Source organism: Dama dama, chromosome 12 (genome assembly GCF_033118175.1).
Source record: "Dama dama isolate Ldn47 chromosome 12, ASM3311817v1, whole genome shotgun sequence".
NCBI lineage: Eukaryota > Metazoa > Chordata > Mammalia > Artiodactyla > Cervidae > Dama > Dama dama.
In genome coordinates, this window is record NC_083692.1 from 62,138,705 (window position 1) to 62,165,974 (window position 27,270).

At 33.0% G+C, this 27,270-nt stretch overlaps 1 protein-coding gene across 1 annotated transcript in view; it reads left to right on the plus strand.

Moving 5' to 3' along the window:
- The window catches only part of MDGA2 (MAM domain containing glycosylphosphatidylinositol anchor 2), an 884,707-nt gene that overhangs the window by 809,444 nt on the left and 47,993 nt on the right, over positions 1–27,270 (plus strand). The window contains exons 11-12 of the mRNA XM_061158404.1: positions 19,538–19,715; positions 24,224–24,244. Of these exons, the coding sequence (XP_061014387.1) occupies positions 19,538–19,715; positions 24,224–24,244 (199 nt within the window). The remainder of the gene's footprint in view (positions 1–19,537; positions 19,716–24,223; positions 24,245–27,270) is intronic.

The window sequence follows — 27,270 nt, forward strand, 5'->3', positions numbered from 1 at the left end:
GGTTGAAGAGAAGTTACACATATCAGGGAACTTGGATGAAATTAACAGGTGCCTGGGTACAAAGCCAGCTTGATAAATTTGGAGAAGAGAAAATAATACAGTATATCTAGACCTTTCCTTATAGTTCAAGAGAGAGGGAAGAGACAAAGTGGTGATACAAGGGACTGAGATCATGGAGGGCCATATGAACTGGTCCAAAGAAATTGGACTTTACATTGAGAGAAGTGGGGAGACACATGAAGAGCCAAAACAGAGGAGTCAAATAATCACTATCATGGTACAAAATAGGGGACACAATAGAGTAAAAGCTGTTGTTTTACCCAAGTGAAAATTAACGACCTGAATCACTGCTGCATTGGCAATTGAAGACAAACTCATATGGCAATATGAGGAGGATTTGATGATTAAGTGTAGGTTGCAGAAAAGAAGAGAACATGAAGGCAGAGATGAAGACACTATTCACTACCTCAGTGCTTGTCTTTAGAAAATCTTAGGTTAAAACATGGTAATATTTATTTTCTCATTTTTATATGTTAAGAAAATATTGTTGAATATGATTGTTTATACTGAAAGAAAAACGAGCTGTTACTGAAATGAATATTAGGCATATATTTAATGAAATATTTTCAAGGAAGTATAAAATGATGAAATTTTAAAACATAAAATCTGAAGAAAGCGTCATCTTATGATGTAAAATAAAGAACCAATATATCTATGCAACATTTTTTAATGTTTAAATATACTAAGCTTAAATTTATTCTAAAAGATACATGTCTTAATAAAACAAGATAAAAAATTGAAATTAAGTGTTCTTATATTTAGTTAGCTGCTTCTTTAGAGATGCTAAATTCAAACATATACAATAGGGTCCCTACATATGAACCTTAAAGTAACAAACTTTCAAAGATGCAAACGTGCATCATGTATCCAACCTAGGGACCAGGGAGTCATAGTGAATTTCAAAAAATATGTCATGCTTTTCATCAGGCATAAAGGCAAGTGACAAGTCAGGAACACCCTTGAGCCAAGGCAATAAAAACACATTGACTTTGCTTGGTATGAGTTATAGCCATCACCATGAAAGGATTTGGAAGAATCTTTTCCCACAGTTTGTTCACAGTATTTGTGGATTTGAGAAGCTGGTTGAGGAGTCCAAAGGGGTCTTCAACAGCTCAGTGACCCTCAGGGAGAACCTGGAGGTAGGTCTGCAAAAGGATGACTTCAATGAACTCCATGCTGTGCCACTGGAGGAGCTTACAGATGAAGACCTGATGGAATTGGAGGCCGAGAGACAGGACAAAGAAAAAAGGAAGAAGAAGTAACTGAAGAAGTGAAGAGATTCATGATGCAGGAAATGGCAAAGGGATTTTCTTTATTTGAGGAAGCACTGTTAATTTTTGAGGCATAGGACCAGAACATAGAATGCTACACAAAGGTTGCAGGTCAGAATGCAATCCAGTGCTATGGTGTCATTCTATGATGAGAAAAAAAGAGCTACTATCCAGACGTCACTGCGTTTTTGTTTTGTTTTTTTTCCAAGAGGGGAGCTAGAACTGAATCCAGCAAGGAACCAGAACCTGTGCCATCAAGGTGAAGCAGGAATGAAATTGCAGCTTGCCCTCCATCTCCTCTAGCTGATAATCCTTCAGCTCAACCATCTTCCACTCCTCTCCCTCATCCAGTCAGAAACTCTTCTTAACTGTTCACTTGATGCCAGCTCCTGTATGCCAGTTATTGTACTGTACTGAAAGCTAAAAATGTTTTGTTTTTGTGTTTGTTTATTTATGTGAAAAATACTATCTACCTATTGTATTATGGTACTATATAGCCAATTGTGTTAATTGGGTACCTAGGCCAACTTTTTTAGACTTACAAATAAGTTGCACTTTCAAACATGCCCTCAGAACAGAACTCATTCACATGTATGGGACTTACTGTATGTTTTTATAAGGTGCTGCAATAAAGGGTCCTAAATTTAACAAACAAACTCTAGAAGATTTTTTGATAAGGATAGTTTCACTTAACACATAATTTTGTGGTTTTTTTCCCCATTATGCTATCTCCTCTGTACTTCTTGTGTTATCCTTTTCTTGTGTGCATGCACCTATGTTAAGTTGCTTCAGTCATGTCTGACTCTTTCCTACCCTGTGGACCATAGCCTGTCAGCCTCCTCTGTCCATGGGATTCCCCAGGCAGAAACACTGGAGTGGGTTGCCATGCCCTTTTCCAGGGGATCTTCATGACCTATGGGTTACTCTTTCCTTAGGTGTCCAAGTATCCCACAAAATATTGGTATACTAGGTTAAGTACTTCTATATGTTGATACAAAACAATCATTACAATATCAGTTGTTTTTTGTAGCCAGCATGCTGAAAATATGCACCATGTTTTAAAATCCTCCCTGAAAGGAGTGCATATCATTTCTGTTCACATATCCTTGTCCAAAGTAAGCCCTATGACATGATCTGAGGCTAAACAAGGCAAACAAGTGTTATCTTCATGTACTGCAAGGAATATAAGGATCAAGTATTTGTTTAGAGCTCAAATTCCTACCCAGATCTGTCACTATGGTAGGCAGTGTTTGACTGAATATATTAATAATACCATTTGAATTTATGATGAAAATATAATCTCAGAAAGATCTGCTTCTTAAATTGACTTTTAAAATACTTAAAGATTTAGCTATGAAGTTGTACCATTTATTTCAAATAATGAAAGCATAAAGAATTCAAAGACATGAGTTCATGTCTTTACAGTGCCTGAGTCAATAAATAAAGATTAGATTATACATACGATCTATGTAAAAGGATACTAAAGTCTGACACATGCATCTCTAAGTATCCACCAAAGCCTCAACATTAATTCTTATTTTGTAATTAAATGTTATATACTATTATATATATGTGGAGTACAAAGTAAACCAAGCAGAAAAAGTCCATGATCTCAAAAACCTTGTATTCTGATAGAGAGCAGATCAAAGATACAATAAGATAAAATAAAATAATAAATCAATAGAATATTATCAGAAATTGATTAATGCTATGCAACACACAAAGCAGAGACAGAAGAAAACTGGTATCTTAAAAATTAATTCTGTATTCAAAGAATCTCATGAAAACATGAGAAGCAACAGGAGGTTTATCTATTTTTTCCACAAGTTCATAACTTTGAGACAATTTTTAAACTGTTCTCATGAAGTGGACTTATAGTTTAGTTTGGTGGAAAGAAGAAATCTAATTTTGAATAATCAAGTACATTAGCTAAAATGAAACAATAATAAACTTTTCCTGCATTCATCATCTTATTTATTCCTAAAAACTAAATGAAATAAAGTAAATAACCCCAAAATTCAGTGGCTACATTCATAATCCTTAACTATGTTTGGGAATAAAAGGAAAAATCTGAGTTGTAATACAGTTTATATATTTTGAGAACATGTTTTGACTAGTCAGTATGTAAAAACCCATTCAGCACTTTGCAAGGCAGATCACTTGCATAACAAGAATTTGACAACTAAGAGGAACATATGAGATTCTAAGAGGCATTATTGTTTGGACAAGAAGTCCTACTTTCAAAAGGGTTGAGACTCCTAATGTTTCAATTATAACTGTATTTCCTTGCTTATTTAAATAATTAATTATTTTGAATTTTGCATTCCAAAGACCAAAGTTATTTAATTAGGATTAAATGAGCCTGAATACCTCCCCAACCAAAAAAAAAAAAAAAAGTGACTCAGGGAAGAGTATCGAGCTGCTAAGAGACAGGTAAGATAAAACCGAGAGGGAAAGAGTTGCCCGAAACAGCATGCATGATGCCAAGAAATCAACAACTAGAACTTTAGCTACTTTCCACTTCAAAATGGCTCTAACTACGGCAAATGGAATTTTTTTGGGGGTGACCTTTAATTTCTGAAATTCTGGATGAGGTCTTATGTACCCTGAGTTTTTAGCTTATATTTTATTATAAACACAAAGAATAGTGATGTTAAAGATGATTTTGTTTTTATCACCAGTATATGGTTAGATGATATACGTGGCTTTATTAACATCTGGTTTCATTGCTAACAGTGGTATGATGATATGGGGGGACATCTGTGGGACACTGTATCAGTGATGTTGCCTGCAACTCCTTCAGTTGCCTTTAAATCGGTACCTAATACCCCGCAGCTGAGAACAAAGATGTGCCTCCCACTCTTGAGTTGATAAGACAGAAACAGACCTAACAATATACTTGGGTAAAACTCCTTACCTTGTGAAACTTTCCTTTTTATTTAGAAAGAAATTGTACCCACAAACAACAACCATTATGATTTCAGATAGTTAAAAAAAATGTTTTGGGGTAAAATGTAGTAAGATCATGGAGTAAGAAGTGATATTGGTACTGTATGAGATAGTGTGGTCAGGAGCTCCTTTCTTAGGAGTTGATGTTGAATAGAGATATGAATGAAGTCAAGAATTATGAGCCAGGAAAGTATTGAACTTAGAGATGAAAGCAACACATAAGTATATCAGAAGGAAATAAATGCATATGTAAATTATGCATTTTATTCTTAGCTTTGCAAGCACTTTATCTTTAAATACCTATTAGAAAAATAGAGTGGTTTTATTAAAAGAAACAATGAAGGTCCAAATACAAAATTTTTTGTATGAATCTGTTATAATAATAAAAAGGCCAGCAGCAGAGAATAAGACATTTTGCTAATTAGAAATGTGATTAGCAGATGAGAGGACTGATAGAGGATATATTATATGGAAGATGAAAATGAAGAGTCCACAGCTGATTTTCTAGAAATTAAAACAAGCAAAGAATGAAACTTTGTTCATTATTGGGTTTGCTCAATGAGAGACAGCTGTTAATTAATTTTGATGTTGGACTTGAGTTTTTATTAGCTATCTGTCAATAATCTAAATAATGGCAAAACATTTTATCAGGATGGGCAAAATGTCTCTCTTCTTATCGAGAAAGTAAGATACATCTTTCTACTGAGTAACTGACACAATAATGCTTATATTAATACATCAATTAAGTACTAGGCTATACTGTGGGAATATCACAGTGACAAAAAGATTGTTTGCTATGTGGAGTTTGCCTTATAGAGGGTAAATTAACCCAGTATCAGACAGTTATAAAGAGCAGTGAGTTCTAATCAATTACACTCAAGTCACTCAGTCGTGTCCACCTCTTTGCAACCTCATGGACTGTAGCCTGCCAGGCTTCTCTGTCCACAAGATTTTTCAGGCAAGAATACTAGAGTGGGTTGCCATTTCCTCCTCCCAGGGATCTTCCTGACCCATGGATTGAACCCGTGTCTCCTGTGTTTCCTGCATTGAATGCGTATTCTTTACCTGCTGTGCTATTGGGGAAGCCCATGCTTATGAATGCTCCATTATTTATTTCTGTCACTACCTGAGCAGTTATATTGCTGCTAAAAGCAAATGTCAATAAAGTAATTGTAGTTCACTATATTTTACTACCATTTTGTATAGCCAGATAATATTTTAATATATTTTAATATTTCAGAAGTATTGTGTACTCCTCTGTTTTGATTGACTTACATTTCCTTCTATTTCCAGTGTGTATGGGTTTAGTGTGCCTGTGCATAATGACACAAATTGATATCAATAATTACATATGAGATAGTTTGCATGCAATCTCAGAAGAATATAAATAAAAGTATAAAATGAATTTAAAAGATAATGAGTACATTTGCTAAATTTAAAAAAAAATGAGGTATGGTTTTATTTGTGTTCGTGTGAAGGTTACTTAGCATTTTGACATAGATTTCAAGAAGTCCCACATTCTCAAAAATAGCTTTCCCAATCTTGACACTGCACCGTAAGATATTGCTTTGAACATTTGAAATCTTTTCTGTCTTTATTCATCTTCTTATATAAAGTGAGTACTCCAAATGAGGTGAAATTCTGGACTTTTCATCTAAGTTAAAGACTTAGCAACTTATCTCAGAATAACTTAATAAATAATGGTTGTGAGAATGAAGTGAGATGAAGGATAATCATCTAGGTATAGAGAAGAGTCTTCTGGGAGATTGAAATGTTTTTCTGATTATCTGTTTTGCATAGGGTTGTCACTACATGTTTCCATTAATTTTGTTTTAATAGAGCTGTGATTTCTCAATGCCTTCTTGCAGCTGCAGAAATTTATATTTATTTCCAATGGTTATCCAGAGACTACCCTGGTAATACTACTTAGGAGACTAGGAAATAGACTTCTAAGAATTCAAGTGTGAATTTTTTAGAAAGCAAGTTTGTTGAGACCTTGTAGTTGGATAAGGAGAGTTCACTTAAGTCTAGAGCATTTAGTCAAGTTCTATCTTATGAGTTAATGAATTTTTTTAGGAATGATATATGCTATTCATTATTTGTTGTTGTTGTCCAGTACCTAAGTCATTTCCTACTCTTTGCGACCCCAAGGACTGCAGCACACCAGGCCTCCCTGTCGCTTACTATCTGCCAGGGTTTGCCCAAGTTCATGTCCGTTGAGTCGGTGATGCCATCCAACTTATCCTCTGCCACTTTAGTGCCACTTTAGTTCCTCTTCACTTTCTGCCATTTGAGTGGTATCATCTGCATATCTGAGATTGTTGATATTTATCCCAGCAGTCTTAATTCCAGCTTGTAACTCATCCAACCTGGCATTCTCATGACATACTCCACATAGAAGTTAGATAAACAGGGTGACAATATACAGCCTTGTTGTACTCCTTTCCCAGTTTTGAACCAGTCAGTTGTTCCATTTAAGGTTATAACTGTTGCTTCTTAACCCACATACAGGTTTCTCAGGAGACAGGTAAGATGATCTGGTATTCCCATCTCTTTAAAAATTTTCCACAGTTTGTTGTGATCCACACAGTCAAAGGCTTTCACATAGTCAATGAAGCAGATGTTTTTCTGGAATTTTCTCGCTTTCTTAATGATCCACCAGATGTTGACAATTTGATCTCTGGTTCCTCTGCCTTTTCAAAACCCAGCTTGTACATCTGGAAATTCTGAATTCAAGTATGCTGAAGCCTAGTTTGAAGGATTTTGAGCATAGCCTTGCTAGCATGGGAAATGGGCACAATTGTATGGTAGTTTGAACAGTCTTAAGTACTGCCCTTCTTTAGGATAGAGATGAAAACTGACCTTTTCCAGTCCTGTGGCCACTGCTAAGTTGTCCAAATTTTCTGGCATATTGAGTGTAGCACTTCAATATCATCATTTATTAGGTTTTGAAATAGCTCAGCTGGAATCCCATCACCTCCACTAGATTTGTTCACAGTAATGCTTTCCTAAGGCCCACTTGACTTCACTCTCCAGGATGTCTGACTCTAGATGAGTGACCACACCATCATGTTTATCCTGGTCATTAAGACTTTTCTGTGTAGTTCTGTGTATTCTTGCCACCTCTTTTTAATCTCTTCTGCTTCTGTTAGGTCCTTACATTTCTCTCCTTTGTCATGCCCATCCTTGCATGAATGTTCCTTCACTATTTATGGACCCCTAATTCTTTAAAGGAAAACTTGCTAATGTGAACATTGAAACATTTTAACTTGTATATTATAAACATGTAAAATATTTGATAAAAATAAATGTCTCACATTTGAATTTTCTCAATTATTCTTAATATGTTTGACCCTCAGTAATAATTCTGTTTTTTGTTCCTCATCTTAGAATTATATTAGGTTCAGAAAAGTACATAGTCTGCCTCACTGGCATGCTCTAGGTATATATATATATATATATATATATATATATATATATTTATATGTATGTTCTTTTATGTATTAAAATGTTTAAAATTATCACATTTTATTATTAACGCCAATGTTAATAAAGGCAATATGGTGATTTGTAACAAAATATTTCAAAGAAAACTTAAGTTCTCATAAATTTTCTTTTTTTGAAGCTGTTTATAAATTTTTTCTTTTTAAACAAATGTTTATTTTAAAACTACCTCTGTTTACAAAGTGATTCTAATTGACTCAGAATAATTTAAAAGCTTATTTATTTTAGCTAGTATAAAATTATTTTATATGTTCTAGATTTGACAATTCTAATTAGATGAATGCAAAAGGAACCATCAAAAATTGCTATATTTAGGTATTTAGTATCACATCTACTTCAAAAAACTGTTCCTTGTAAACCAAACTAACATAATAAATAATCAAATAATTCTTAGTTAATTAGCAAAACCACAACACAAGATAAAGTAGGAAGTTTTACACATAACGTGATAAGCACATGTATTAGTCTCAGTTCAACTAGTTCTTGATGAAAAATAAGTAAATTATTTTGGCCATCTGATGCAGCGGCTCTGTAATGGAAGTGAGGAAGGAAAATACTTTCTTTGGACACAGAATAAAGTTCCCCCAAGTCAAGTATAGAATTGGGCATTTTGGTCAAGATTAAAAAATAAAACTTTTGAAGTATCAAAATAAAAGTTATTATTTTGAGATAGTAAAAAGTCAAAACACGTAACAAACCATCAATTTTATCTGTAAAGGGTACACTGTGCTAACTCTCCCCTAACACTGAAATTAAAAGAATATATTTCCTGACATAATAAAAATGATAATTTTATTTTCTGGTGAAATCTATTAAAATGGGAAATTAGGATATTTAACAGAAAAGAGAAACACTGACTATGCTGTGTATACTGCTAGATCTGTGTATTCTCAGTGCATTAGAGAATGCAGCAAATGAAGTATCGCCATACAAAGTAGTGTAAATCTTGAGAAAACACATATTTTCTCCACTATACAGTGCTCAATAGCATTACCTTGAACATGGAGCAGATTCTTAGTCATTATTAGTTGATAATATAAGGATATTATACCCGTATACGAAACTATGGACTGTATAGTCTACCAGGCTCCTCCATCCATGGGACTTTCCAGGCAAGAATACTGGAGTGGGTTGCCATTCTTTCTCCAGTAGATCATCTGAGCCACCAGGGAATTCATATGAAACCATAAAGATAGACAATTAGTGGGAAGAATTCTTGTACTTGTATATATACATTCTACATCAACACAATGCCATGCCCATTTAGGTGCAGTTGTTTTGAGGAAATAAAATAAAAACTCAGTTACAGAAAAATTATTATTGTTATTTAAAATTGTTTTGTCTGCATAGCATGTGAGAACTTATTTCCCTAACCAGGGAACAAACCCAAGGCACCTGAAGTCCAAGTCCAGAGTGTTAACCTCGGGACTGCAAGGGAGGTCTTCAAAAATTATTTTAATTATAGCAAAAAAGCTTGTATTTTGGAAGAAGATAGTTTTATTTCTTTTACAACCAATGTAACTTCTATGTATTCAAATATATGTTGGAAAAGTATAAAACTATATTTGGGAAAAGATAAAAAAGCACATCCTATGTATAGTTCTTTTTGTGGTAAGTGAAAAAAAAATGTGTCAGTAAAGAGGTAGATTGTGGGGTTACATATATCTGTAAGATTTTATCTGTTTTTAAAACATATCTAAGCAAAATATGATAAAATATTGAGTTTATTGATAAATACATGGTTATTAGTTTATATATTCTCTATATGTTTCTGCATTTTAATATTTTTCATAGTTTCAAAGGTATTTAAAATTATGTTTCCATAGTACAGATGGTTGATTTTTCTGGTCATACAGTCTAATGATCTTTGAACACTTATAGTAAATATTCAGATAGCCCAGTTATTAGTAGAAGGGAAAAATAGTAGATTATGATATAATAGTGAAGCTCGTCTATAGAACTAGAGAGTACATAATATTCAAATATTCATCAGTTTCAGTGCTGGTGGATTTTAAAGACCACCCTTACCACTACTAAGGAAACTGCAGCCCTCAAATATCTTGATGGGTCCAATAAAGCAACTAATAGTTATAAAATAGAAATAAAAAACAACTAACTAAACTTAGATGATTGATTATCCTGGAGCCTTCTGCTTTTAAGATATTTCAGCTCAGTTATATGCTTTTTTCCTCTAAAAATATTTAATGAATCTCATTAGGTAGTGTCCTTGAATTTTTATAATAAAATTTTAGTAATATGCAAGTAAACTTATAGTTATCATTTTAAAATAAAGATATAAAAAAAAACAAATACAACAAAAAAGTCCCACTTGAAATAGAAGAAAAAACATATAAAACTACTTCATGTCCCCACAAGTCTAGAAAGGTCCGTATGGAGTCATAAATATACTCTAATATTACAAAATCCAGTTTGGGGCTAAGGAATTGTATCTTAAATAATGTAGAATATTTTTTTCACCCTAATTTTAGTAAGATCCTTTGTTCTTTATCCAACTTTCCTGATTTATTTGTTTCATCACACTAGTTACTCTCTGACATATTATATATTTAACTTTTATTACTGTCTAGTTTCTCACAACTGAAATGTTAGTTTTGAGAAATCTGGGTGTTTTTTTTTTAATATCTTTATTGTTGTTGTTGTTAATTTTTTTTTACTGTGTATTTGTAGTATCTAGACTGATATCAATAATTATCTTTTCCCTAAAATTGAAGTTAGTTTCATGTTATAGAAAAGACCTATAACTAGCTAAGCATCTATTGTCAATGACATTTTTTAGATAAGGTAAAGTTTGGCTTCTAAAAATGCTGCTTTTAACTCTCATATATGAAAAGGAGTATGAAAATGTGATTATATGACAGTATGAAACACCTTTGGTTTAAGCTCCAAGAGCTTATGTATTTAAAATTTTCCCTTTAATAAGAACACTTTGCTGTTAGAGGTGTGTGATACACTCAAAATTCTAAAGCCACATTATAGAATATTAGATTGTTGTTCATCTAAAATTTATTTCTCCCCAAACTCTGATCTTCATGGAAAGAATGTATTCACAGATATCGAGCTTGGGCAAGTAATTTGCTTTTGTCACTACAGAGAAGGTACAGGAATGTCTAGGGATTAATAGACCTTGAATAATTCTGCTCACTCTCAAGGACCATCTGATCTCATCAATGAGACAAACCTCCCTTGGGTAGGTTGGTGGTCTGATAAGAATAAGAGATGTTAATAATTTAATATAGAATTAACTTGAAATTGATCCATGACTAATGACAAGTCCAGTCAAGCCTAGCTTAAATAAGCTGAAACCCAACCAACCTGCAGAAGAACAAGCAAGAAACAAAGGCTTATTATTTTAGGCCACTAAGATTTTCTGGTTATTTGTAAAATAGTATTGTTATGCAACATCTAAATGAAACAAACATACTATTCTTTTTCCCTGATAACCTTGTATTTCAATTTTTCAAAGTGAGTCTTTTGTAGAAGACCACATTGTTTCAACCACAATCAGATTTATTAAAAGCATCTGGAAAGATTTACAATCTTACATTGAGTAAACTCAATGGTCTGAATTTTTTAAGATATATAGAAAAAGAAACAAATTGCTAGTGTTGTCATAATTAAGATTGTACCTAGTTTCATAACTGAAAAAAGCAAAATAATAAGAGTTTAAATGAGATAGATGTTTATTTCTCTTTCACATAGAATCACTTCAGACATCAGCCATCCAGTGTTGACAGGTGCTCCATAGTATCATCAGAGACCTAACTTTATAGCTTTCTTTTTCACTATCAAAGTTCATGTCTTTCATGCCCAAAGTTACTTGAGAATCTAAGATAGTTGCTATAACCCGCGCCATCACAAATTCATCATAAGCCAGAATCAAAAGTAAAGGCAAAGTATAAAAAAAATAAAATCCTTAAAAAATAAACCAGAAAATGAATAAAAATGCTATATGACTGCTTAGGCTGTCTGCACTAGCCCTCCCAGAAACACCATGCAGCAACTCTGCTTACCTCTCATTGGACAAGATTAGATCACATGGCCACAGTTTGTTTAACGGGAGACTCAGAAAAGTAGCACAGCTGAAAACTGGGTTCTCTTGCTAAAGAGCAAGGGGATGGGAATGAGTTAGGAAAGAGTAACTTTAGTGACATTGCTTTATTCATTCACTGAGAAAAATTATTTTATCGTATTGGCCATAAACTCACTAAAATGTAGTGGTTTTGTATCTCAGGAAATTTTTAAATCTAAATTTCCCAAGATTCATAAAAAATATACACACAATTTGAAATTGTATTTGAAATGTATTCAAAAATGTTTTATGTAATATTTTCATTGCCTTGTTCCTTCAACCATCCATTTTCAGTTCAACAGATACAGTATCTGTTAAAAGAATTTTGCTTAGTTTCTCATTATTTTTATTTTTTCACGCCAGTCTAGTTAGGTGACTTTTTAATGATTGAGGAATTGTATCAGTCACTGTTGTTGTGCAATGTTTATTATGAAAATAGAATATTGTTTTTTTTCCTAAAATGCAGTAAGAGATGCTAATCTCTATTTACATATTTGTATAAGCGTTATTTGTTTTTATTACTGTTTTTTCTTCTATGCCTATAATTTGAAAAATGTTTGATGATTAAGACTTTTATCTTGTGAAAATTGAATCGACACTATAGTATTTAAATACATTTAACTGCTATATAACTAGTTTCTATTATATAAAGTTTATGAAAATATATTAACTTGAGGCTTCTCCCTATGAGTGTCAAATTGATTGCCCAAATGGATAACTATATGTCTATTTAAGTGGTATCATGCTAACATATTATAACAAAACTAGAAAATATTCATGGTGATATTGTAGATTTCAACTAAGTTTAGCTGAATAGTTCATCAGTGTACCCAGTAAGTGTTCAATAATGTTGCTGCTAATTATGTTAGCTATTATTATAAATAACATTCCAAAATCATTGCACTCAGATAATCAGAGCAGGATAATAAGATTAAGTTACTTTGGTGGCAGTGTATAGGATGGATAGGAATCAGAATATACTGGTAGTAAATTTAATGAAAAGGCTATTAGAGAAATTTATTAATGAGATGTGGAGGGGTCAGGTGATATTTGGAGGATCAAAATACAAAGCTGTTGGTAATAAATCTAGAGCATAAGCAGTAGTAAAATATAGATGTAAAGCAGTACACGTTCATAAAAGAAAAGGTGTTATTATGATCCCCTTTATATCAGAGAAATGATATGCCAAGATGAAATGCCAAAATCAAAACCCTAAATATTGATCTATTTTATATCTTGAAAAAATTATCTTGTGAAGAAAGACGTTGCTTGAACTGCTTAATTCCAAGGTATCAGGGTAGAATGCTTGATGAATTAAGATTTAGGTTGAGGTGTTCTTTTACCTGCTGATCTAAGCATGTCAAGAAAATAATCAGACTGTTACTTCCAAACTTGATAGGAAACCAGTTTTTCTTCTATAGTGATTTATCACTACCTGCTAAATAATAATTATTTTTACTGTTATTCATGGTCTCTTGGGTGGTGTTCAGTGTTGTTTTGTTTCAACAGATGAAAGTAAAAAAAGCATTGTTGAAGGGGTACACCAGTAACACATACAAATTTCTTCCTGAGGCAATATAAAATACCCTGTCATTTACTGATTTATGTAACAGTTATGAGCGCAGAGCTCAGCACAAACAGAGCATACATTCATTCGAGTCCTGAAATAAAAGCAGAATCTGAATTCTCTTAAACTGTCAGGACTCACGGAATCAAAACCTTTTTGTATGTTTAACCTTCCTCCAAAAAGAACGATTCATTATCTTAGTCTATCACACATTGCTGTGTAATTCAGTTCAACATAATTAGGCCTTCCTAAGTGTAAAAATTCTTTATCATTTTTCCAAGGGAATGCAAATAAAGTGCACATTGATTTGAAAAAATTGTGAAGGCAACATATTAATATAAATAATAGGAACAAAATAATAGTGATCAAGATTAAAAGGGTAACCTTGAAATTGGACAATATTGGGTTCCTGTTTCATCTTTTGCTTCTTATCAACCGTGTGACCTAGAAAAGTTTATCAGCTCTTTAAGTGTCAGTTCCTTTGACTGAGGAAATAAATATACTAATTCTAACCTCTTTGGAGTTTTATAAAAATGAAATGAAAAATAGTATATAAAATCTTCAGGAGCTAGTATTTTTTAATTCTCTTAGTAGACAAAATTACTTAAATAATTTAGTTGAGTATGACCAACTGTCATACCAAAGTTCCATAAACTGTGGAAATGAACTGAATATACTTCTAAAGGATCAGCCTTTCTTGTGTCCAGGGGCTGAATTAAAAGGCATACTATACAGAAGTCATCATTTATGTACCCAGTTCCCTGCAGTCAGAATGAATTGTAGGGATCCTGATTTACTATTATTTATACTCAAAGGAAGTGTAAAATTAAAGAAAATGTTTATGTAAGCTCAGTCTTCTTGATTAATTTCTTAATGCCTATGTAAAGAACACCATAGTTCTCAAGTTTGTTCCTAGAATTTTAGATATAGTATTGAAATATGAATATACTGTATTTACATTTTTATAATTAAAAATGAGTGTTGTATTATACTCTTTAAAAGAAACATATACTCCATTTTTAACAGACTCTTCACTTGTGTCTTTGTTTTACATTTTACTTATTTGTTTATTTTTTTATTTTTGGCTACACTGGGTCTTCCTTACCATGTGGGCTTTTCTCTAGTTTCAGCAAATGGGGGCCACTGTATGTGGGATTCTCATGACAGTGACTTCTCTTGTTGCAGAGCCCAGGCCCTAGGGCACACAGGCTTCAGAAGTTGCAGTGTGTGGGCTCGGAAGTTATGGCTCCCAGGCCCTAGAGCACAGGCTGGTTGTGGTGCATGGGCTTAGTTGCTCCACGGCATATGGGATCTTCCCAGATCAGGGATCAAACCCGTGTCTCCTGCATTGGCAGGTGGATTCTTTACCACCAAGCCACCAGGGAAGTCTCACTTGTGTCTTTAGAATTCATGTTTCTCATAATGGGACCACTCCACTACAGATAGAGATATGATAGTCTGGCCAGGACCAAAGTGATGATTTTTCTGAGCTAGAAGCACACATATTAATTTGTACTACATATTAACACATGTGCTTGTTTAAGTTTAGATGGGAACTTTTCCATATGTTCAGATTTTGATAAACTTTAAAATATTTTACTATTCAGTTCAGTTCAGTTCAGTTGCTCAGTCGTGTCCAACTCTTTGCGACCCCATGAACTGCAGCATGCCAGTCCTCCCTGTCCATCACCAACTCCCGGAGTCCACCCAAACCCATGTCCATCAAGTCGGTGATGCCATCCAACCATCTCATCTTCTGTCATCCCCTTCTCCTCCTGCCCTCAATCTTTCCCAGCATCAGGGTCTTTTCCAATGAGTCAGCTCTTTGTACCAGGTGGCCAAAGTATTAGAGTTTCAGCTTCAACATCAGTTCTTCCAATGAACACCCAGGACTGATCTCCTTTAGAATGGACTGGTTGGATAATAAAACACTGTTAAAATTCTGTGGGTTTAAACTACCTTTATCACCTGAAATAATAATGCATTGCCTTTAGTTCATACATAATAAAGTCCAAAGACTTAAATTATTTGAGTCTTAAATTTAAAGAAATTTTCATTTATATTATATAATTTTATAGAACTGTTAGTCTCCAAAACAGATAGGAAGTTTGTAATGTCTAGTATCAGCTATGCATAAGTAAATTACTTTCTGTCGAATTAGGTTTTATGTACATTTTTACCAGTGTTTGTAAATAATAGTGACTGTATGCAGTTATCACTAAGTTATATTTCCTGCTCCACTCATTGGGTCAGTTGAATATACACTGTGTACTGGAATTTAATCTTGTCACATCATTATGTACTTAATGACCAGACACTATAGGTTAAAAAAATTAATAAGAAATTATTCCTGGTTTATAATCTATGTACAAAAAAGTACTATTAAGTGTATCCTAACTAAATATATAAAAATACTAGTGAAAACAAGGAAGTAATAAATTCTGGGGAAGCAAAGGAGAAGATGATGCTAGATAAAGTCATTTGGGGTGTAACCAAATTTTGTAGCTGCTACTCTCCAGACAACCTTAGGAGAGCTACAGAAACTTCCTTCTGCCCCAGTTTCCTCAGTTTGTGTAACAGGGCTGGTATTAGTTCCTGCTTACTAAGGGTTGTGCTAGACTAAATACAGTAGATATAATACAGTTAACATGGTCCTGGCAGATACATAGTATACGGATACACAGTATGCAGATACATACAAATTAATGTAGCAGGATGTTTTTGCTGTTTATTATCTGATCTGAAGTCACAAGTTAGATAGTAATCAGTGTAGAAGTATAGAAGAAACCACTGGTATTAATGCTGTGGTCTAGCCCATCTGTGGAGAAGGAAATGGCAACCTGCTCCAGTATTCTTGCCTGGAAAATCCTATGGACAGAGGAGCTGATGGGCTACAGTCCACGGGGTCGCACGAGTTGGACAAGAGTTAACGACAAAACCTCTAGCCCAGCTGAGCTGCGCCAAATACAGACCCTGGATCACCTGCTTCCAAATTACCCTGTAAAGGAGAAGATGTTTAAAAAAAAAATATGTATTTCTAAACTCACCAAAAAATTATGTTTCTAGACTTCACAGAAGCAAAATACTTCCTGGCAGCTAAGACTTGGAATTTTTGGTTTTTAGTCATGATTGTTCCATGACTCTCATGCTTGCCTAAAAATGAGAATCATTAATACAGAGTATTAACCACACCAGATACAAAACTCCAGAGACTACCAACATTTAGAACTCAGGAAAAGGAAAAGCTGAACAGAAGTGGATGAGTAGCCACAGATGTAGATGAGGGAGGCTGTTGACACAAGAAAACAGTTTTAAAATTCAAGGGAGAAAAAGCTTTAAGAAAACACGGTTGCCTGTTTCTAACTCTTATTCTGAAATTCTCTCTTTAAAAACAAAGAGAAATATTTCAGACATAGGCAAAATAATGTAAGTATTTTTATATACCTGCTACCAATCTACAAAATTAAAAATCACCTGAGTGTTTTGCTATCCCCTCAAAATTGCAAATTCTCCTCTTGATGCTCTCCTATCCCACATGACCAAGTATTTACTATTTTCTGCATTTCTTTATACTCGAATATATGACTATGCATCCCTTTTCAAAGAACATATTTTGAACTTGAATTTTATAATACATCTGCTTTAAAGTTGATTTTACTTCAATATTACTTTTGAGAAATCCATCCATGATGTTGTATTGTGGCTTAGGTTCATTTTTCATGCTCTGTATTGAATTATGCTTTATTAAAAGTTTACAATTTGATTATCCTGTCTCCTACTGATATTTAGATAATTCTCTGTTTTCTATGCCATAAATATTTGTTTCCTGTGTATACAAGTTAATCTGTTCTCATTTTAATAGTGTTTTTATTGCCAAATTGCTCTCCATACTTATACCAATTTACATACCTAAGACTATATTTTTAGAAGACAGCTTTCTGTAGATCTCTTGACTTTTTACATATCCTATGTGCAGAGGCACTGTCTTTTTATTCCAGTCTATCTTTTCAAGGTTATTTTCATAGCAAACATCCTTAGAATATAGAGATCTCCTGTGGAGCAGAAGGAAAGCTTATTTAATGTCTAGTATAATGAATATAATGTCTCCCTCTTGAGCAGTGGTTGGACAGATTTGGGTACTTACTGTCACTTATAAAAGACTTAAGTCTTTTTAGCTCGGGATCCCAGAGATGTGATACAAACAGAAGGTATGTGCAAGATCCAACTGGTCACTTCTTCATCACTGTGGGGGAATAGGGAGGCAAAGGGAACTGGTTTGAAAGTAAAGCTTGGGCTGTCTTCTGTGTTGTGAATCCTTTTCTCTGTCCCAGTAGTCAGGACTCTTCTGCTGATGCCCATGATCCTATTGCAGGCTAACTTGTTTGCTTGTAAGCAGACTAATATCTTACCCATCCACCCTCCCCTGCTCCAGATTCTTGACAGGTATAAATATTCTCATTGCTTTGTGTTAACAACAAACCTTAATGTTGTTATCTTTATAAGCTTCTGTTTTTCTGGGAAATAATATTGCGGTTTTAATTTTCACTTCCTTGTTTTACAGTGAGGTTGAGCCTTTTCTGTAATTCTTTATTTGGGCTTTCTCATTTATGAAATACCTGTTCCTATTAGACTCTTTGCTATTGAATTATTTTTCTTATTTCATTATAGGGGTTTTTAATACATTCTGGTTAACTGTATTTGTTCTAAATATCTTTTTCCAAACCTCTGCCTATATTTTACCTGTTTATTGTGGAGCACCGATGAGAAGAAATGTTTATGTTAAAATTTTAAATTTAATGTTAATTTCAATTTTATGATTGACTAATTTATCAGTCTTTTTTTGTGTGTGCTTTTCTATTCTGTTTGAGAATATCACACCTTGTGTGAGATCATAATCACATTCTTCTGTGTTTTTCTAAATGATTTAACTTTTATCTTTTAAATTTAAGTATTTGATTTTCCTGAGACTGTTCTTTCTAAGATATCTGATAGTGATCACATTCATGTATTTTTTTATATACACAACCAATTGAGTGGAATATATTTTCATGTCTTCTATGTGAACAATTCCCCACATAAATTAATATATGGGCTTTCCGTTCCATTTCATTATTTTGTTTGTCATTTGTCTAATCTTGTGCTAATAGCGTGTACTTGAGATTTTCATTTCTAGAAATATAGCAGGCTAGGCGATATAATTAACAGTAACCCACCCTCAGAAAACAAGCAAATAAATATATGTATATATATATGTGTGTGTGTATATATGTTTTATATATATATATATGATATTTTCTTCCCCTGGTGGCTTAGCAGTAAAGAATCTGTCTGCCAATACAGGGGACACAGGTCTAATCCTTGGGTTAGGAAGATACCCTGAAAAAAAAATGGCAACTCACCCCAGTATTCTTGTCTGGGAAATCCCATGGACAGAGGAGCCTGGCTGGTTATAGCCCATGGGGTCCCAAAGAGTCAGACATGATTTAGTGAGTAAACAACAACAATGGTATGTACATATTAACATATATAGTATGTATATTGCTTTTGCCTTCAGTTATTAACCAATCCAGGCAAACTTGAACTTTGATTCTTAGAGTTTGGCGGTGGTAAGGAATGAAAACCCAAGTCCTATCCAAAGCAAGGGCTTCCCAGATGACACTAAGGGTAAAGAACCCACCTGCCAACACAGTAGATGCAAGAGACACAGGTTTGATCCCTGAGTTGGGAAGATCCCCTGGAGGAGGGCATGGCAACCCATTCCAGTATTCCTGCCTGGAGAATCCCATGGACAGAGGAGCCTGCTGGGCAACAGTCCATAGGGTCACAAAGAGTCGGACATGACTGAAGCGACTTAGCACCCCAAAAAAAGGACCATCTTCATTTTAATCTGTGACACCAAAGGGTTTCATATTTAAAGTAAAAGTGAACCATACTGTTAATGCCCCTTGCAGAATGTCAGAAACAAAGGTACATCTTTAATGAAATACAACTTTGTCCTAGGCCCTAAAGAATCTTCAGCAATAGTATTCTTAACCACATGATCAACACACAGTTAAAAATATCAGGAACATTATTATATAATTCTTTTAATTTCAGGCTGGACAGCAACGATGGTGGGAACAAGAGATTAAAATAAATGGGAATATCCAAAAGGGAGAATTAATTACATATAACTTGACTGAGTTAATTAAACCAGAGGCTTATGAAGTTCGACTGACTCCTCTCACCAAATTTGGCGAAGGAGATTCAACAATTCGTGTCATCAAATATAGTGGTAAGTAACTTTTTGTTTAAAAGAATTTATTTATATTCTAAACTATCTAGAAAGTTGTAAATATCTACCAAATTTAGACACAAACTAAAATTTAACATACTGACTTTCTGGGCCATTAGCCAAGTGAGAAAAAATACCGTAACACTTAATCATCATAAATTGTAATATTTAGCTTTGAATATAGAGGTATAGACAAGTGCTTAATTAACTTTGAACCTCGGAGAAAATGTCATGAATGTCTTATTATTTTCTATGTCATAGTTATGAGGCTGTATGTATACATTTTTCACAAATTCTTAATGATTTTAAAATTTATATCAAGAAGTTAGGAAATGTGATTGAATTTTTAAGTTTTTTTCATTTTTTGGAGTAGGTTTAAATTCACATTAAATTGAGTAGGAAGTGCAGTGTTCCCATGTATGTCCTCTCCCTTGTCACAGCTTCCCTACTATTTACATCTTACATTAATGTGGCATATTTGTTAACAGTTGATTAACAAATACTGATATATTATTAAAGTCAATAGTTTATATCAGGGGTCAGTTTTTATGTTACACAGTTTTGCATTTTCCAAAATGTTGGGTTGGAATCATGCAACATATAACCTTTCCAAACTGATTTATTGTATTTAGCAATATACATTTAAAGCTTTTATATAAATTTGTGTGGCCTGATAACTCATTATTCTTTATTGTCAAGTAATTTCCCATTGCATAGGTATACCACAGATTGTTTAACCATTCACTTATTGAACAACATCTTAGTTGATTTTTTTTCATCGTTTTTTTTTTCCTTTAGAACACTGAATTTAATGTGTATATATTAGTGGTAACTTTCCTTTATAAACAATATGCATTTACTATTTCTTTACTATTTAAATGCCCTAGTTAAACAAATGTAGACAGTAGTGTAAAACTGTGACAAGGTTGATCAAAAACTTTATCATAGTTCAAATAGGAATAATGTTGATTGATATGATATTAGTTTTCATATATACCTGACAGATTAATATTTTATCATTTGAAATTTATATGCATTTTTCTGTTGAAATTTATTGTGTTCAAAGCCTAGCTCTAAAATTACCAATGTATTTTTCAAGGTTCTGTATGTTTTGTTACCTCAGTGGAATATTTTTCTTTTTATTATTGATTAAGGCTTGAATTTAAAAGATAATAGAATGATGGTTTTTGCAGCTGAAGTTTTCCATTCTGTTTAGTATTAAGTATGTTTTCCTACTAACAAGGGCAAGAGTGAATACTGTCAAAGTAAAAAATAAAGTGAAATTTTTAAAACCTCACTAGAGTTATAAGATTACCTGTATTTGCTCTCATCAGTCAGAGTATACATTGGGCATGACAAATTCAATTTTCATTAAAAAATGAAATATGGAATATATAATGGAATATTCATACAAGATCAAGGAATATAGAAACATTAGAATCACTGCATATATTTTCTTGAATATGATTTTTTAAATGTACCTTTTTATCTTAATGATATAAATATTAGAGCAGAATAGCAATTGCTATTCTGTAATCACTTTCATGCGTCCATCAAACAAACAACTTCATTACATCTCAGCAAAGTTTTTGCATCAAATATTTTTATAAAATATGAATTATCTCCTCCTAATATTTATGCTCCCTTTCCTCCAAGGTGTAAAACTGCAAACTATGTAATATATGGAGGGCATTGGAAACCATAATTAATACTCTTTTAAAGGTGAAGATATTAAAACCCAGAAAGTTTCAGTGTCCTGTCTCAGTAAACAATTATATGACATGACTAACTGATGAAAACTAGAGATCACTGCTAAATGACAGAAATCTTTACCTATTTGCTCAGTTTAGAAATTATTAGAACTTGTCTTACAGAGATATAGAAAAAAAATCTTCAGAAAATCAATTTAATTTTTATTGAAAACTCTGATGTAACAAACAGAAATGAAAAATAAATCTGGAAAATAAGTATTGTGTTTAGTTCCAACTTTCTTTTTAATTATCTTTATAACTTGTCATGCTTATTAAAATCTTAAACATTTTCATTAAAATTTGCTTTTATGGACTATGGATTTGGATAAAGTATAGTTTAGTGTGTGTAAGCATACATTGTCTATAGGCATCCATAGGAAATTCAACATGCTATTAATAGTTTTAAAGAAGAAAACTAGACTCACTGCAATATTTCAAATTAGAATGGCAAATTTTTACAAGGTTAGTTATGATATTTGTAGTGAATTTGTGGACTAAAATATTGTAGAATCTCAAAATTCAGTCTGGTCACAGGATACATGTAGCTGTGACATTGCTTAGAACTAAATTATAATTCAAAGATGCTTACTTCTTTCAAAAACAATGTATAAAATTAAAATTTATATTATCCTAATTATAAAATAATTTTAATTTCAGAAAATTGCAGAAGGTAAACTTCCGAACTCATTCTATGAGGCCACCATCACCCTAATTCCAAAACCAGACAAAGATGCCACAAAAAAAGAAAACTACAGGCCAATATCACTGATGAACATAGATGCAAAAATCCTTAACAAAATTCTAGCAAACAGAATCCAACAACATTTAATCATACATCATGACCAAGTGGGCTTTAGCCCAGGAATGCAAGGATTCTTTAATATCCGCAAATCAATCAATGTAATACACCACATTAACAAATTGAAAGATAAAAACCATATGATTATCTCAATAGATGCAGAAAAAGCCTTTGACAAAATTCAACATCCATTTATGATTAAAACTCTCCAGAAAGCAGGAATAGAAGGAACATACCTCAACATAATAAAAGCTACATACGACAAACCCACAGCAAGCATCACCCTCAATGGTGAAAAATTGAAAGCATTTCCCCCAAAATCAGGAACAAGGCGAGGGTGCCCACTCTCACCACTACTATTCAATATAGTGTTGGAAGTTTTGGCCACAGCAATCAGAGCAGAAAAAGAAGTAAAAGGAATCCAGAAGGAAAAGAAGAAGTGAAACTCTCTCTGTTTGCAGATGACATGATCCTCTACATAGAAAACCCTAAAGACTCTACCAGAAAATTACTAATCAATGAATATAGTAAAATAGTTAATTTTCAAATTAAAACATACTGATACCTGAGGCTTTCCAGCTGGCGCTAGTGGTAAAGAACCCACTTGCAATGCAAGGGACATAGTGAGATGCAGGTTTGATCCCTGGGTGTGGAAGATCTTCTGGAGAAGGTCCTGGCAACCCACTCCAGTATCCTTGCCTGGAGAATCCCATGGACAGAGGAGACTGGCGGGCTACGGGCCATAGGGTTGCAAAGAGTTGGACATGACTGAAGCAACTTATCACGCATGCACCTTGCAAGAAACGGATTTTTTTCTTCCTGTTTTTCAGTGGAACTAATAAATGTATAGTCCCTTCTCTATGTTATTCATTTCATAATTTGCAATGGGGCAAATACAAGTAGAGCTGCTAAAATAACGGGAATACTGTCTTCTTGATGTAGAAATAGTAAAAAGTAATTTGTTGATAAACTAATCACTTTGTTAAAATTGATCTCAGTGTACTAAATGTACAAATTTTATATGAAGATGTTTTGTTTACGTGTGTGCATTTATGACATTCATTTTGTATTTTACTACCTTGTCCAAGTTTAACAAAAGTTCTTAATGGCAAACACTAGGAACCAGCAACAAAATAGACAATATTCTGGAAGTTAGATTAACACCCCATTTTAATCTTAGGAGAGTACAATAATGCTTTCTTTCATCCAGAATGAAATTTTCTCTCAGAGTGATAAATCAATATATACAGATACCATTTTGTCTCTTAGGATAGATATAGTTTTGTTTTTGCTTCAGTAATATTTAAAGTATTCACTTCTTTTCAGGTAGAAATCAATTGGCACTTGTAAACACACTTAGTTTTCTGAGATAAATATTTCTTCTTGAGATAAATATTGCAAAAATGCAAATGCACTACCTATCATTTGAAAACTGTGTGTGTGTGTGTGAAAGTAATTAAAACAACATCAAAGTAGCTATTTGTTTTGGCTCACACACAATGACATGATTTGAGGATTGCTTTATTTTCATATATACCATATATTTTAAACAGAAATAGACAATAGCAAAAAAAAAACTGAAGTGTATTCTCTGTTAGATAATTGTATTCATTGTTAAAACATCGAGATTATAGCTTGTCAGCCTCAGTTTTGATTACTTGGTTTTGTTTAGCAATGTTTAAGATATAAAAAATCAGCTACTCTATACCTTGGGAAATGAACAAATCCCGTGTGCCATTTAGCATTGATCATTTGGGTACTTTGAGGCTGTTATTGCTGAGTTCCAAAGTAGACTCTATTCAGTCTTCTAGAACAAAATGGATTGCAGATATAATTCTCTCTGGCCACAGTGGGGAAGATCATTAAGTTTTAGCTAGGCCCTTATGAGACGCTGATTAGACTTTTATTTATAAAAGACATTTAAGCCATGCTAACATTATTTTTTGCTTTTCTTGTAGCTCCTGTTAATCCTCATTTGAGTAAGTATATTTTCACTTTAAAAATGGCACTATGTTTGACAATTAATACAAATAAAAAATACATAAACATACAAGGTTGTTTATCAATTGTTCATATTTGGGTTGACATAGAGTGTCTTAGAAATAGTAAAACTGGTGTTAATTGTAAACTTTGAATTTCAAAGACTATGGGCATAAAGACAAATAATTTAATATAGATAATTGACTTTTCCTAAATATTGAGCCATTTCTCCAACATGCTTAACAATTGTTATTTGTGTAACTGTGGTTTATTTGTTCCTTTTGCGGCATTGTATATTATTTGTATTGCTATTATTGATGTCTTTAATTTTCACCATTTGATTTCTATATTCCACTCATGAAATATTATATTCACTTAGAAAGTTGGTATTTTAATGGTTCAGATAAGATTTTTCACTAATCACTATTCCATATTCCAGTTTTATATGAAGAAAAAATAATTTGATCACCATCCTCTTAATAATATTTCATTTTAAAATTAAGAATTGATTTTTGTCCCCTATTTTGTGTCTAGCGAGATATTGTTCTTGTCTAACAAAGAAAGAAGAGCCATCTTTGTACTCTTACTCCTATCCATTCAACATTCTCAATTTCCTATCCTTAGTGAAGAAAATGTTCAAATCTGTTTTTTTCATTTTACTGTATTCTCTTTTCTTCTTTGGCCTTTAACTGATTATATAACAAAGACCAAATTACATAGCCTCTATTCTTGCTGTGTTTCCTCCCAAAGATCCTCTTTTACCCTGCTTTTGCATAGCCAAACACTAATACTGAATATTTTTATAGATCTTTATTGTTCACATCTTGCCTCAATGCATAAAAGTTCATTTAATCATCCCAATGACCTTTTAATGAAGCTATTATTATCAACTCTTTGAGGTTCATTTTTCTTATAATGTTTAGCACAAATGCTTCTTCCGCCACTAATTACTCCCTCATTTTGATTTTCAATTACAATTTATCTTCATCTATGTGGAAGTTATTTTTTATTTTCTCATATCCTCCAGTAAACTGTAAGATACTTAAGAACTAAATTCATTTCTAGTTTCTCTCCATATTTCACTATCTTTGTGTCTATAATGGCATCTCATGTTTAGCAGGTGTTCAATGATCATTTGTTAAAAGAACAAATACATGATAGTTTCAAGACGAATTAATGGCATAAATAAAATTCTCCCTGGCTTCTACTCAGGGTACTATTGCTAATTAATTACTTTATTGACTATAATTCCTTTGAAGGTAAGTTCTCTGACTGCACTTTCAGTAGAAATGTTTAAGAATAGTTATCATAGAAAGATTAAAAGTAAGTACAGGGGAAAATTGACAAGTATTTCAATTCAAGGAAAGAATTTTGAACAGTCTATCTACTGAACAAAATGCATACATATTTATAGACAGGAAGTGATTGTTAACTGATTACCTCAGTCCAATATAATGAGCACCATTATTTTATGGCAGCTGAGAAAATCTTACAGAAGAGGTAATATCAAAGCTGGATCCTGAAAGTTTAATAGAGGTCCCTCAGATAAAGAGGGTGAGGAAAGGCTTGCCTGTCATTGAAAAGGAGATCATGTTCACATACATAATAACTGAACAAAGCTCCATTTGTCTAGTGTACAATGTTCAAAAGTTATTTAAGTCAGAAATGTGCCCTAAATATGGACAATATTTATTAGAATTTGAATGCTTCCTTTAAAACTTGTATCCTTCAAGTCATAGTTACCAACTTCTCTTCCTCAGCAAGGACTTCAAATGTGTAAAATGGAAACCCAAATGATGCATTGGATTTTCTATTTTTAAAGTAATTTCCAACATAACATTCTATACCAAAATTTCCACTGGCTGTGTACCTTTTGAATTTTTTTAATGATAGTCAATATGGTAGAATAAGAAAGTTGTTTAGAAAAAAGAATTGAGTAAATATTACCTAATGATTTCTCTAAGTTATCAAAAGAAAGTAATTATTTTTGTATTTTTGACAGTCAAATGCATTTTTTATTATTAATTGATTTTTTTAAGCTTCATTACTACCTCCAGGTCCCAAACACATATAACAGTACTTTATCAAAGTCATTCATTATAGATTTGGGTTCTCAATACACTAGCTATGCATTATTCAGTAAAAAAGGAAAATAGGCCAGTGTGTACAAGAAGGTCATGTTTTATTTTAGATTTTTGCTAGGGAAAGTTAATTTTTCATTCCCTAAGACTACTTTTACCTACTTTTCTTAAATGCTACAGTATTTTAAATTTTGTCATTTACTTTCAAGGTATAACCTATACATGATAAAATTTACCATATTTTGTGTACACTTCTGAAAGAAGAGTTGACCAGTTTAAACAGTCATATAACCATCGCCACAAGGTTTCATTACCCCTAAAATTTCTCTGTGTTGCTTTGTAGTTCAGATTTCTTGTACCTCAGTCCCTGGCAAACTTGTTTTATGTTACTATAATTTTGCTATTATTCTAATTAGTTACAACTTACTTAGTATTTATTCTCCACAGTTTACTAAAAGGTACCTTCCCAGTAATGATATTGTTAATGAAATTGAAGTGAAAATGAAAATCAAGCAGTTCAAGGGAAAAAAATCTGAGAAAACACTGTAATTAAAACCATTATGCAGGACAAAGGTTAACAGAGTTTTGCGAAGAACACACTGATCATAGTAAACACCCTTGTTCATCAACAAAAGAGATGACTCTACACATGGACATCCCCAGATGATCAATACCAAAATCAAATTGATTATATTCTTGCAGCCAAAAATGGAGAAGCTCTATACAGTCAGATAGAGCAAGACCTGGAGTTCCCTCTGGCTCAGATCATCACCTCCTTATTGCAAAGTTCAGGCTTAAATTGAAGAAAGTAAGGAAAACCACCGAGCCTATCAGGTATGACCTAAATCAAACCTCTTATGATTATACAGTGGAGGTGACAAATAGATTCAAGGGCTTAGATCTGAAAGAGTGCCTGAAGAACTATGAACAGAGGTTTGTAACAT